Source organism: Humulus lupulus, chromosome X (assembly GCF_963169125.1).
Source record: "Humulus lupulus chromosome X, drHumLupu1.1, whole genome shotgun sequence".
NCBI lineage: Eukaryota > Viridiplantae > Streptophyta > Magnoliopsida > Rosales > Cannabaceae > Humulus > Humulus lupulus.
Window position 1 is genome coordinate 60,507,578 of NC_084802.1, and position 12,182 is coordinate 60,519,759.

General features: G+C 34.2%; 1 protein-coding gene and 2 long non-coding RNA genes across 4 annotated transcripts; all 3 read left to right on the forward strand.

The window, feature by feature from the left end:
* Nucleotides 1-429: 429 nt before the first annotated feature.
* On the forward strand, nucleotides 430-1,533 carry LOC133804945 (uncharacterized). 2 transcript variants are annotated; one of them, XR_009878712.1, is made up of 3 exons: nucleotides 430-498; nucleotides 629-725; nucleotides 1,239-1,533. It is a non-coding gene; the product is annotated as an uncharacterized LOC133804945 (long non-coding RNA). The 2 variants fall into 2 exon arrangements; XR_009878711.1 differs by having other exon boundaries at nucleotides 446-725.
* A 1,366-nt stretch (nucleotides 1,534-2,899) lies between these two features.
* Nucleotides 2,900-5,959, forward strand: LOC133805878 (bifunctional 3-dehydroquinate dehydratase/shikimate dehydrogenase, chloroplastic-like). The gene is made up of 7 exons (XM_062244024.1): nucleotides 2,900-2,918; nucleotides 3,137-3,276; nucleotides 3,800-4,018; nucleotides 4,585-4,766; nucleotides 4,993-5,074; nucleotides 5,224-5,332; nucleotides 5,423-5,959. Exons 1-7 carry the CDS (start codon nucleotides 2,900-2,902, stop codon nucleotides 5,611-5,613), a joined length of 942 nt encoding a protein of 313 aa, XP_062100008.1. The 3' UTR covers nucleotides 5,614-5,959.
* Nucleotides 5,960-6,333: 374 nt separating this feature from the next.
* LOC133803591 (uncharacterized) lies at nucleotides 6,334-7,760 on the forward strand. Its single transcript, XR_009878067.1, has 5 exons — nucleotides 6,334-6,487; nucleotides 6,591-6,655; nucleotides 6,937-7,018; nucleotides 7,100-7,182; nucleotides 7,514-7,760. It is a non-coding gene; the product is annotated as an uncharacterized LOC133803591 (long non-coding RNA).
* The last annotated feature ends 4,422 nt before the right edge of the window (nucleotides 7,761-12,182 follow it).

Sequence of the window (12,182 nt, forward strand, 5' to 3'; positions counted from 1 at the left end):
TTCAGTTATAGAGTTTTAACTCTTTTTAATCAATCATTATTTATTTGTAATATATTGCATAGAGTTGTAATTTATTATTATTTCCATTGAGGCAAAATACACATTTTCCTAACAGGTGCACCGCTCATTGCCGCCACCAATCACTACAACAATTTTGAGTAAATATTACGTTAAGATATAGCACCTTTTTTAAAGTGTTATTAATGATTTAGCTCTAAAATATTTGGGGAGAAATATTTAGCGCCAAGTGAATTAATGGCGCCTTTACTTTTCATTTTTTTTATTATTTTACACAACACTCTCATTCTGAATATGGGTTCTCTCTAAACGCCTAAATCCCTTCATTCTCACCATTCATTTCATCGATTCTCTCTAGCCTCCACGAGAGAGTGCTCAAACCACACGGCGTCGTTCTCCTCCACCGATGGTCAGATTGGTCTACTCCAACATCACGAAGTCGCTCTCCACCCCATCGGCTCGACTTAGCAAACATCAAAGGTACTCTTTCTTGTCCTGACCTCACTCTGGTAATGGTTCCTACTCTTCAGTAAATGAGAGAGAGCCCTAAGCCGCTGCCCTCTCCTCCTCTCACTCCTATCCGTTATTCTTCTTTTTCTTGGAAGAATAGGTGACGGCGCCTGGCGGAGGCAGAGGCAAAGGCGAGGTCACGGGTTCGACGATGCGTGGGTCTTCTTCTCCTCAGCACACGACGGAGGCGAGATCTGGTATGTTTCCTCTCGACTTATTTTTGTTGTTGATGGTTGGTTCATGGTAGTCGAAGCCTTAGAATGGGGTATTTTAATTACTGTGTGTTTAATAATCTTATAGGTTTTCTTCATAGTATATGTTTTGTCTTTCATTTTAGTTATTATATGTGGATTTTTGAATATGAGTATGAGTTTAATGAAGTTTGAATATGGGTGTTGTTCTTCTTTCCTAGTCACTCATTCCATTGTCATCTTTCTGGCCTCCCTCCCCCGTTCCAAAACCTCACCATTCATCTCTCAATATTGCTCCATCAATTTTGATTTCTGCAATTTTTTGTCTCATGTGTATATATAACTATAATATTGTGATTATTTGTGGGAATTTTGGTTTAAATTAGGGATTGAATATACTTTACTATGTTTGAAGCAAGAAAGAAAGTTTGTGATGATTTTTTGTTCTTAATCTGATTGTGGTAATAATTTTTGTTTTCAAGTTCTCTCCCTCTTAATGTAATCTGTCATGATTTTTAGGCTACACTTTCCTAATTGCAAATGCTGCAAGGGTGAGAGCCTTCTTTGGATGCCCAGTTGATGAACGCAAGGACTTTCTGCTGCAAATGATGTATAGTCCTCAGGACTGTTGAGGTACTTTGTAAAATTGCAGATAAGTGAGTCTAGGCTTCAAAAGTGATGTTAATTTAACATACCATAGTTGCAGCAAGAATAAAAAATAATAATAATTCAGTGTAACAAACATTTATAGTTTTTTCAGATGACTGTGTTCGGTTGTTTTGATTATCAAGTTAATAGATAGAATCATTTTCTAGTTGATGGCTGATGATACTTTAAACTCTTGTTCATTCTGAAACATGAATCTGGGCTGTTTTTTTTTAAATTAATATAGATAAATGTGCCTTGACAAGGCTTTCTTTTAGAACATAAATACGCATGACTTGAGTCATATGGTAGATAATAGATATGCATATACATATTCACAAACAGTCCACAGCACAAACAAGCAAATTATATATGAGCCAGAGCCTCTGAATCTGGATTGGTTCCATTCTCCTGAAGCTTCTGAATCTGGTAACTGACAGATTGTTCCTTCCACATGTCTTTGTCCAGATAAGTCTCGTAAAAGGTAACTTCACCATTTGTTTTTGCAGTCAAAGCAGCACTGCTCCTAGTTCCATAACGACCCTGCAGATAAGACAAAATCCCATGTTATGAACACTGACTTTTTTTATGGAACACTAACTTTAATGCATGTAAATGCAACTTTTAAACATAGACTGAATGAGTGAGTCAATACTCACCAGTGGGGTGTCAACTTCAACTTTTAAACATATATGTTTACTCTATCTTTATTTGCCAAAAGTGATGCAGTGAGGTGTAAAGTTGTTTATTGTAATCTCATCTTGAAAATTAAATTGGCAGGTAGTTTATTAAGTGTTTGTATCGTTTGTTTCCATTTCATAAGATTCCATCCATAAATGTATATAAGTTATATTTTTGAGTATTGGACAGTCCATAATTTTTTCTATAACTTGCTTTGTTTCTAGGTGTTTCATTCATTTGCCTTGAAACTGTTTTATTAATTTTACTACAAGAAATTTTTTGGGTGATATTTCTACTAAAGACCATAAGAATGCCCAATCGTAGTGTGAACAGAATTGAAATGTCCTTGAAGTAACCATAAGTATGGCATGATTTAGATTTTCAATTCTTTTTATCTTAATAGCTCAACCCTTTTGACACTTGCCTGCCTCCTTTATTGAGCGAATTTTCAATTACTTCAAGTGACTATTATGGTTCTAGACCAAGAACTTGATTTCTCTAATGTGTTTTCTGTTTGAATCTTGTAGTTGATCCCTATGGCTTCAATCTTATAGCCTTGTCTCTTCATTGAAGTTATTTCTATCTTTGCTTACTTTCAAAGATATGTCTCTTCAATCTTGTAGCTGAACCCATTATTTTCATGTTGCTGGTATGTTCTATAAATTTCTGGCTGTCTTTTTCCTGTGATGTCTAAATAAACACAAGTGTGAAAAGTACAAAGTATATTTGATTAAATATTTGCACTCTAGTCATGTTGACTATTATATACGAAATGGGGAGTCTTATGCAGGATTAAATCAATACTTAGAGTTCTCAACTGTAACTTTAATGAAATTTATTTGGAAAAAAAAAAGATGAATGTTTTAGCTGCTGGTATGTTCATTTTTTGCTAGCTAAAAAAATAATATTATATCAGCTTAAAATGCAAACAGACTGTTAGATTAAGGACTAATATATATATATATATATCAAAATTAAAAAAAAAGGACAAAACCTTGAACCTTAGAATGATCAGCAAATTTTATAAATTCTATTTGGGTTTTCTTAGCAAGAAACTTTATTCTATGATCTCCTTGCATTACCTTTGATAGAGTCTCACCATTGTTTAATGTTATACTTTTTTAGACCAACATGGGAAGGTGGTCAGTACAATGGCGATGAAAAAATGCGACAGGATGCACTTCGATTGGCCATGGAATACGGGGCTGATTACATTGATGTTGAGCTCCAGGTTACTTCTTTTATGAAATCTACAACTTTAAAATGATTCTCATGTTGCATATTTTTCCTGTAAAAATGATAACATCATAGAAATATTTTCATTGGTGACTTAAAAAAAATACACGCACGCACATATGTTTATATAGATCCATATTGGTATCCATTTCTTCCTTCATGGATTTTATAATGCTCCCTGATGGTTGAAGGAACTGTCCAAGAATCCTTTACCTGATTTTTATGCGAGTCTTTGTGTCATTCACTTGTCAGTTACAAGTTTTAACTGCAGGTATAACATAATTTTTTGTTTCATATCTAAACAATACCCACAGTAGTAGGATTTACGGAAGCTTAGTTATCAAAAACATACCAAAAAAAGTGGAGTATATTATTTTAATGTCTCTGAATACATACGGCTCATAGCAAGTGTTGTATTCACAAGATGTTTGGAAGTTATTTTGTGTACAGTTTTTATTAACCCGATTTCCACCACTATGGTACCATGATTGATTTTTGCCTGCTACCTCTGTGTGAAGGTTGCTCATGAATTCATTCAATCCATAGCTGGAAAGAAGCCTGAAAATTTTAAGATTGTTGTTTCTTCTCATAATTATCAAAATACCCCATCTATGGAGGATCTTGGTAATCTTGTTGCAAAAATACAAGCAACTGGAGCTGACATAGTGAAGTTTGGAACATCTGCCTTAGATATAACTGATGCGGCACGTGTTTTCCAGATAACTGTGCATTCTCAGGTATCCCAAATTCAAGCTTCTCTCTAGTTTCTTGTTTCTGTAAATCCAGAAACATTAGTCAATATTGTGTGTTTATGACAGATGCTACGACTTTATAGCAATTTATGACTGCATTTTAATCATAAGTTACAGTTCCTCTGTACACTAGATGTGTGTATGACTAGTGCAAGAAGCATATATTCCAAATTAATACCTGTTAGCAGTTCTATACAAGTTATGAGTGGACATCGAGTCTGTTTTCTTCTTATTGAGGAATATCTTTATCCAATCAAGTTATTTGGTGGCTGGAACGTTAGCTAGTATGGTAATTTGGTTAGAAAACATAGCTTCCCTCAATCAATTGACCTTAGTTTATGTCTAAAAGTTTTGGATAGGAGTATATAATTTTAAAGTTTCCTTTCTTTTCCCATTTCTAGGAAATTTTCTGTTTAGTATTAATGTTGGCTTTTGTACCTCTTATTTTCATCTTCTTTATATGATGTGAACACATTAATTTACTAACTGGAAATTCAGGTTCCAATAATAGCACTGGTTATGAGCTTCTACATTTATACAATTTCAGACAGATAGGGCCCGACACAAAAGTGTTTGGTGTTATTGGAAAGCCAGTTGGCCAAAGCAAATCACCAATTTTGTATAATGAGGCCTTCAAGTCAGTTGGTTTTAATGGAGTTTATCTGCATTTGTTGGTAGATGACATTGCAAATTTTCTCCAAACTTACTTGTCTGCAGATTTTGCGGGATTCAAGTTCAGTTTTTTTCTTTTTAATATTAAAGTATTTTGTTAACAAAACTTGTTCTAACTCTCGTTAAACAAAGCCCATACTTCTGGAATTTTCGTATGACCACTGATAAGCATTGATATTATAAATATGTATATTTATATATAACTTGTGTTGTATGGGAGAGATGTATTTGAAAAAAAAATTTGTGTAGTTGGAAGTGAAATTTTGATGGCATGCTTGTATTAAAATTAATTCTGTCAAATACAGTGTCACCATTCCTCACAAGGAAGCTGCACTCACGTGCTGTGATGAGGTTGATCCAGTTGCCAAGGTAATTGGCAAATCATTCATGTTATGTGTTGTCTGACCGTATAATTTGTAGTATGACTGAATTTCTAATCTTTTATTGTTCAGTGTATTCTATTTTTATTTTCAAGATTTTCTCATATGTGAATGGTTTATCTCTTGATACCATACAAGTCAATAGGAGCTGTTAATTGCATTATAAGGAGACAAAGTGATGGGAAGTTATTGGGATTCAATACAGACTATATTGGTGCCATTTCTTCCATTGAAGATGGATTACGAGGTTTATTTTTTTAACTGCGATATATTTTTTCTTGGCATCAATTGTTGTATCTGTAAGCCTTTCCTGTTTGTTTCTCCTTCATGCATACAGGTTCGCTTAATGCTAGCAGTATGACTGGCTCACCTTTAGCTGGTAAATTGTTCGTTGTCATTGGTGCTGGTGGTGCTGGCAAGGCGCTTGCATATGGTGCTAAAGAGAAGGGAGCAAGGGTTGTGATTGCCAATCGTACCTATGGTTCTCTTCTATCTTTGTTATCTTTCTTGTTGTTGTTTTTTAACTGACTTTGCTACTCTGATTTTATGTTGACATAGCTCCATGAATATTATGATCTACTTTTTCAATCAAATTTTCTTTTTTATTCTTCTGCTTGTGTCTCTTGTTAGTAATATATTGATTTTTTTGTTTAGAAGGCCTGCTAGTTATTCTCCTTGATAGTGAATGCCAGTTTACCAGTTTAAAAAATAGGATTCCTCTGGTTTTGTTTACATGTTTTCTTAATGATCTAAAGTCATAGTTCGTGGTCATATCTAAGCTTATGCTTTCTACATATACTCATGTGAAGTGATCTCGTGTTTGTCATTTATTCTTTTAAATTTCTGTTGAGAGTTTAGCTGTGGAATAAAAGAGACATTGGTAACTATGCTCTCTCTGATATGTAGAGTTTAGCTATAGCAATGGCTATGTAGATACCTTGGTGGGATTCAAACTTTAGACCTTATGGAAGCAAACCACACGTCTTCCCATTTGAGCTAACTCCCCTTGGTATACACCAGTAATATTATTATTAGCTTGTAAAAGCTGTATATTGGCAATTTGATTCTAGATTTGAGTTAGAAGCTGCAAATCTATTCTACCAGCCAAATGCAAAAGTTGAATGCTTGTAACTTTGTTTGTAAGCTGCCAAGCCCATGAGATGAGCGTAGACTTGATTTTTTTTGCAACCAACCATACTTTCTTTTCTGTCCTATTTCCCCATTGTCCCTGTTAAATTAATTCTTAATTTTAGTTGTCTACTTTGCTTTGTCACAGTTGGCACTCTACATCCTAGTAGCAGGCATTCTTTGCATATACATCAACTACGACTGTGATAGGCAAAGGCAAGAGTTTCGCAGAACAAATGGCAAAGCTTTGGTTTGGGGTAAAGCTCCATCAAAGGTATATGGTTATCTGAAACTCGTTATTTGGTTCTCATTATACATACAATTTTCTGTATATCTGCTGCTAAATCCTGCATAATTCTTCCCTTTCTGTTTCACAGATAACTGCCACTTACACTACCACAACTGGGGAAACAAAAAGCAGCATTCTTTTAACTTCGGGATGGTACGTTTTCAGGCTATGCCATGTAAATATGAACTAACTGGATTTTTTTTTCTTCTTGGTTATGAATGCGGGGGGGTGAGCATGCTGTTGTTGGCCTACTTGCTCCAACAGGATGTTGGAAACCTTGAAATGGGTACACTATGTATATAAAATGAGCATTCTAACCATGTGGATGGTTTGGTTTTCTGATAGAGGGTGCTTTCTTCTTCTATTTCTATGAGCCATTGTCCTAATTTGTCAAATGCTAAAATTCTAAAAACAAAGTTCTCTGGTTCACGCAGGTGGGGATTAGCTCGACATTTCCACTATGTCCTAGAAATATTAGCTGCATTTTTCTGGACTGTTCCAGCTCTTTTTAACCACGTAAGTAATTTTCCTTCTGGGGTTTAGATTTGTTTATGTTGTTAGAAGTTGTGTTTGAATTGAATCACTTTTGTCCTGCAGGCTTTACCCTACTTTTATGTGGTGTTTCTTACAATCCTTCTCCTCGACCGGGCGAAAAGGGATGATGATCGGTGCCGATCCAAGTAAGCAAACACAATCTCATCATTTGTTTATGAAAAATTATGTCCCTTAAAAATTGCAAAGGTAAACCTTCCAAATTTAGTTTTTCAAATAGATCCCAAAGTTGAGGTAATTCATTAGTTAAAACTTACCTTACGAGTGCTACTAGTTTATTTGCTTGTATGGGAGAGACAAACTCTGATCATGTTAGTGGTTTCTGGTCCAACAGGTGTAGACAATTTACAAACCGATGCCAGTGTAGAGAAAAATAAATAAGTAGACGAAATGAATAATGGTTTGCGCGTTTTCATACAGATAAAGGCATAAAATCTTGACATGTGATTGTTATTGTAGGTATGGAAAATACTGGAAATCGTACTGCGAGAAGGTTCGGTACAGGGTCATCCCCGGAATTTACTGAGAAAATGTTGCACAAGTGTTTGTTCTATGTTGAGAATGGCATGTATATTCAGCCTTTCCAAATTAAATGATGGCAGGCTGGTATCATGTTGTTGTTATTGTTGTTTTTGTAATGGTCAACTTTATGGATGTTGTATTTCTCTCATCTTCAATGACCAAAAACTTTTCTTGTTTAGGAAAATTACTATAAAGTTTTGTTTCTATTTTTCATTTTTGAAGTAAAAATTGTTCAAGATTATAAAACTTTATTATGTTATGCTTTCAAACTTAAGTTAGAACTAAGATCTCATGAAGTATACACATTTATGGTTTGAATTAGTTATTGTTTAATGTAATACTTATGGTTTATCAATCTATTGAGAATTACATTTTATGATTAATTTTGAATTTTTTTATCAAAATACAATAATGAAAATCTTTTAATTAAAAAAAAACCATATAAGTATACTTATCAAAATAAAATTTAAAATTTTATTACTATATGTTATGATTTAAAAGCATATTATAAGCGTAAAAAATCGTTATGGTTTATATAATATAACAAACTAAAAATGTTATCAAAATAATCAAATGTAACAGTTGAAAAGTGTTATGAAAAAAATACAAGATTAAACTTCAAATTTATAATCAAAAACTCTATCTAAATGTTATTATTTGAATATTATAGCACCTAAAAATGTGTTATTGAATAGTTTAAGATAACACCGAACATAACATTAAAAAAATGTTATAGAAAAGACTGGACTTTTAATAACATGGGCTACGTTAGCATTTTCAGAAGTGCTATCAATAGTCCCAGATAGCACTTTTTAAGTGTTATGAATACTGTTTTTTCTTGTAGTGAATGGCTGCTATTTCCGACACGGTAAGGCTTCAGAACTTCAAACTTCAAATACAGTCAAATTATTTGCCGTTGGGCACGATTTTGAATAAAGAATGCACTAATGATAATCACTTGCTAATTTGATGCACGTAGGAAAAACGTGATATTAAAATTGGACTAAATCACTCTAGAATCATCGTTAAGCTTATTAGCGTCGCTTTGGACTTGGATTGACAATTCAAAGGAGGTAGGGACTCAACTTGACTATTGGACTTATTTTACTGGTATTGAATTGCATTAAACATATTCCAATTGTGATATTTATAAAATGTTTGAAAATTTGAAAACTTAATCTGGATGTTTTCTGATCTGTTCTAAGGGCATTGAGTGCCAAATATATTTTTGTTCACTTATTTATGTATGTTACGATTTTTGGGTTTTACTCAAATGCAGTCGTTATGCTTCCCAATTTTCTAAAATAATAAAGGGAATATGTTTCTTGCTTTTCATGTTTACATGCATTTTGTTATACTGATGAGAGTCATAGAAATCATAATTTGTGCATGTTGTTGTTTCACGACCTAGTCTCTGTGTCATCATAGGTAGATCAGGTGTCCACTCACCTGTAGGTGTAAAGACCTAGGATTGGTATACAAGAAGTGTTCTGAGCCTCCCTCTTGTGGTGGTTATCAGGTCCGGCTACTTGGTTTAGGATGTCAGTTTTTCTATGGTGGGTAACGGGTTCTAGGGATCTAGTGGACAGTGTGATGTGCACATGTAGCTACGCTCTTGTGATTATTTGTGGTCTCTTTGTTTTTGTTTACACATGGTGATATTCTGTTTTAAAATCAAACCATGCAGGGATTTTCATTACAACTATGGGTCCTTTGTGATTAGTTGTTTTCCTACTGGCCTTTATAAGCCCACCCCCTATATTTCTCCCTTCCAAGAAGCACTCAGTTGAGATAGTGGATATCAGGATGGATGAGAATCTGACGTTTGGATTTTTCCTAGTTTAGTCCAACCTGGTTTTCTTTAAGGTTACTCGTATTGAATTACATTAAACATATTCCAATTGTGATATTTATAAAATGTTTGAAAAATTGAAAACTTAATCTGGATGTTTTCTGATCTGTTCTAAGGGCACTGAGTACCAAATATATTTTTGTTCACTTATTTATGCTTGTTATGATTTTTGGGTTTTATTCAAATGCAGCAGTTATGCTTCCCAATTTTCTAAAATAATAAAGGGAATATGTTTCTTGCTTTTCATGTTTACATGCATTTTGTTATACTGATGAGAGTCATAGCGATCATAATTTGTTCATGTTCTTGTTTCACGACCTAGTCTATGCGTCATCATAGGTAGATCAGGTGTCCACTCACCTGTAGGTGTAAAGATCTAACATTGGTATACAATAAGTGTTCTGAGCCTCCCTCTTGTGGTGGTTATCAGGTCCGGCTACCCGGTTTAGGATGTCAGTTTTTCTATGGTGGGTAACAGGTTCTAGGAATCTAGTGGACGGTGTGATGTGCACATGTAGCTACCCTCTTGTGATTATTTGTGGTCTCTTTGTTTTTGTTTACACATGGTGATGTTCTGTTTTAAAAGCAAACCATGCAGGGATTTTCATTACAACTATGGGTCCTTTGTGATTAGTTCTTTTCCCACTGGGCTTTATAAGCCCACCCCCTATATTTCTCCCTTCCAAGAAACACTCAGTTGAGATAGTGGATATCAGGATGGATGAGAATCTGACGTTAGGATTTTTCCTAGTTTAGTCTAATCTAGTTTTCTTTAAGGTTTCATGTTCAAGGCGAAGTGTATGACTTGTGGATTATTCTTGATTCTATTAAGGTATATGGATTGAAATTGAGCTATATTATTTAGTTTTGAGGAATTACAGATGCTAAGTATATTTTTATGATTTGTGACTAATTAAATTTAACTATTTGGTGATTGCATAACTGTGGAAATATTACTTTTAAACGTATATATGATGAGAGTGATCCCAATTTTATTACTATTATGTTCTATATAATTATAGGAGTTATTCCATTATTTTTTGACTTAAAATTATTGTGGATCGCTTATAAACATTATTTTCCAACAAGGGTCAAAGTTTGATTGTTGACCACTCGAGTTATGGATATTACACATCTGCCACTGCCTAGGGCTCGGGTCGTGACACTAGATGTGAAAAAGAAGAAGATAAACAAAGAGAATAAAAATAAAAGTAGGTCTGAAGAAGAAGAAGAAGAAATAGAGGGATGGAGGTACGTTGCAATCAGGGGCAGGGGCGGAGGAGCGTTGTCGTCGTCATCGGGGGCGGAGGTAGCATCGCCGCTGGAGGGCTGAGATGAGATATTCAAATGAGAGAGGAGAGTGGAAGAAATGAGAAAAGAGAGAGAGAGAGATGACGTGAGGGAGAGAAAGGAGACAGTGAGAGAGAGTTTTGTGTATTTATGATTATGGTAATCTATTTTTTATATTCTATATAATTACCATATTTTAAACTTTTTTTTCTTCAAAACTTACCATCATTTTTATATTTTTTTTTTCCATAAATATAGAAACTATGTTTATTTTTCCCATATTTATATAAACTTCTCATAAACTAAAAGATTGTTTATAAGAGTTATTTTCCGTCAAAGTTTGAATTTTGACTACCCAAATTATGAATATTACATATGTGTCACAACCTGGAGCTCAGGTTGTGACACCGTCTTTCTTCAAGCATTTGAATATTCATGTAATAAAAAATTTATTCAATTTTGAATTATATTTTACTGTTTAAAAAAATACATTTTATTTTTTCATCCCCAAAAACTTTGGGCGTAACACATGGATTTAGCGAAGAGGATATAACAAAGGGAAATTTCAATTTATATGCTTGATAAAAGTTATAATTACAAAAATATGCTAGGCATATTAAAATTTTCAAAATAATGCTACTTTTTTGTACTTTACCCAAAATGCCCTTATCATTTCCTCCTCATTTCTCTCTTCCCTCTTCCCTCTTTCTCTCTCTCTCTCTTATTTAACTCTCTCGCACCTCACACCACCACCACACTAAATATCATATTTTGAACAGATTTGGACATGATTTTTGGGTTTTTTTGGCATTTTTTTTCAGATCTGAAACTCTGAAATCTGTAGAAAATCGACCTTGCTCGATGGTGGTTCGATGGTGCTCGATGCCAGCTCGATGGGACCTTCAAAATCATGATTTTTCATGAAAAAAATGACTTAGCTCGATGGTGGTTCGATGGTGGCTCGATAGTGGCTCGATGGTGCTCGATGCAATTCTTACAAGAGACATAATTTTTCACTCGGGTGTCCGTTTGGGGTGATTTTTTTTTATTTTGGGTATTTTTTCAAGATCTACACGTTTGACATGTTAATATGCACATTTGTGAAGTGTAACACTTGTAAAAAATACAAAAGTGCAAACATACCTCATGTTTAAGACATCTTTTGGTATATTTTTAAGTTTTAAACTTCCCAAATGTGCATATGAGCATGTTAAACGTCTAGATCTTGAAAAAATACCCAAAATAAAAAAAAATCGCCCCAAACGGATACCCGAGTGAAAAATTATGTCTCTTGCAAGAATTTCATCGAGCACCATCGAACCACCATCGACCTAAGTCATTTTTTCATGAAAATCTTGATCTTGAAGGCCCCAGCTCGATGGTGCTCGATGCCAGCTCGATGGTGGTTCGATGGTGCTCGATGCCAGCTCAATGGGACCTTTAAAATCATGATTTTTCATGAAA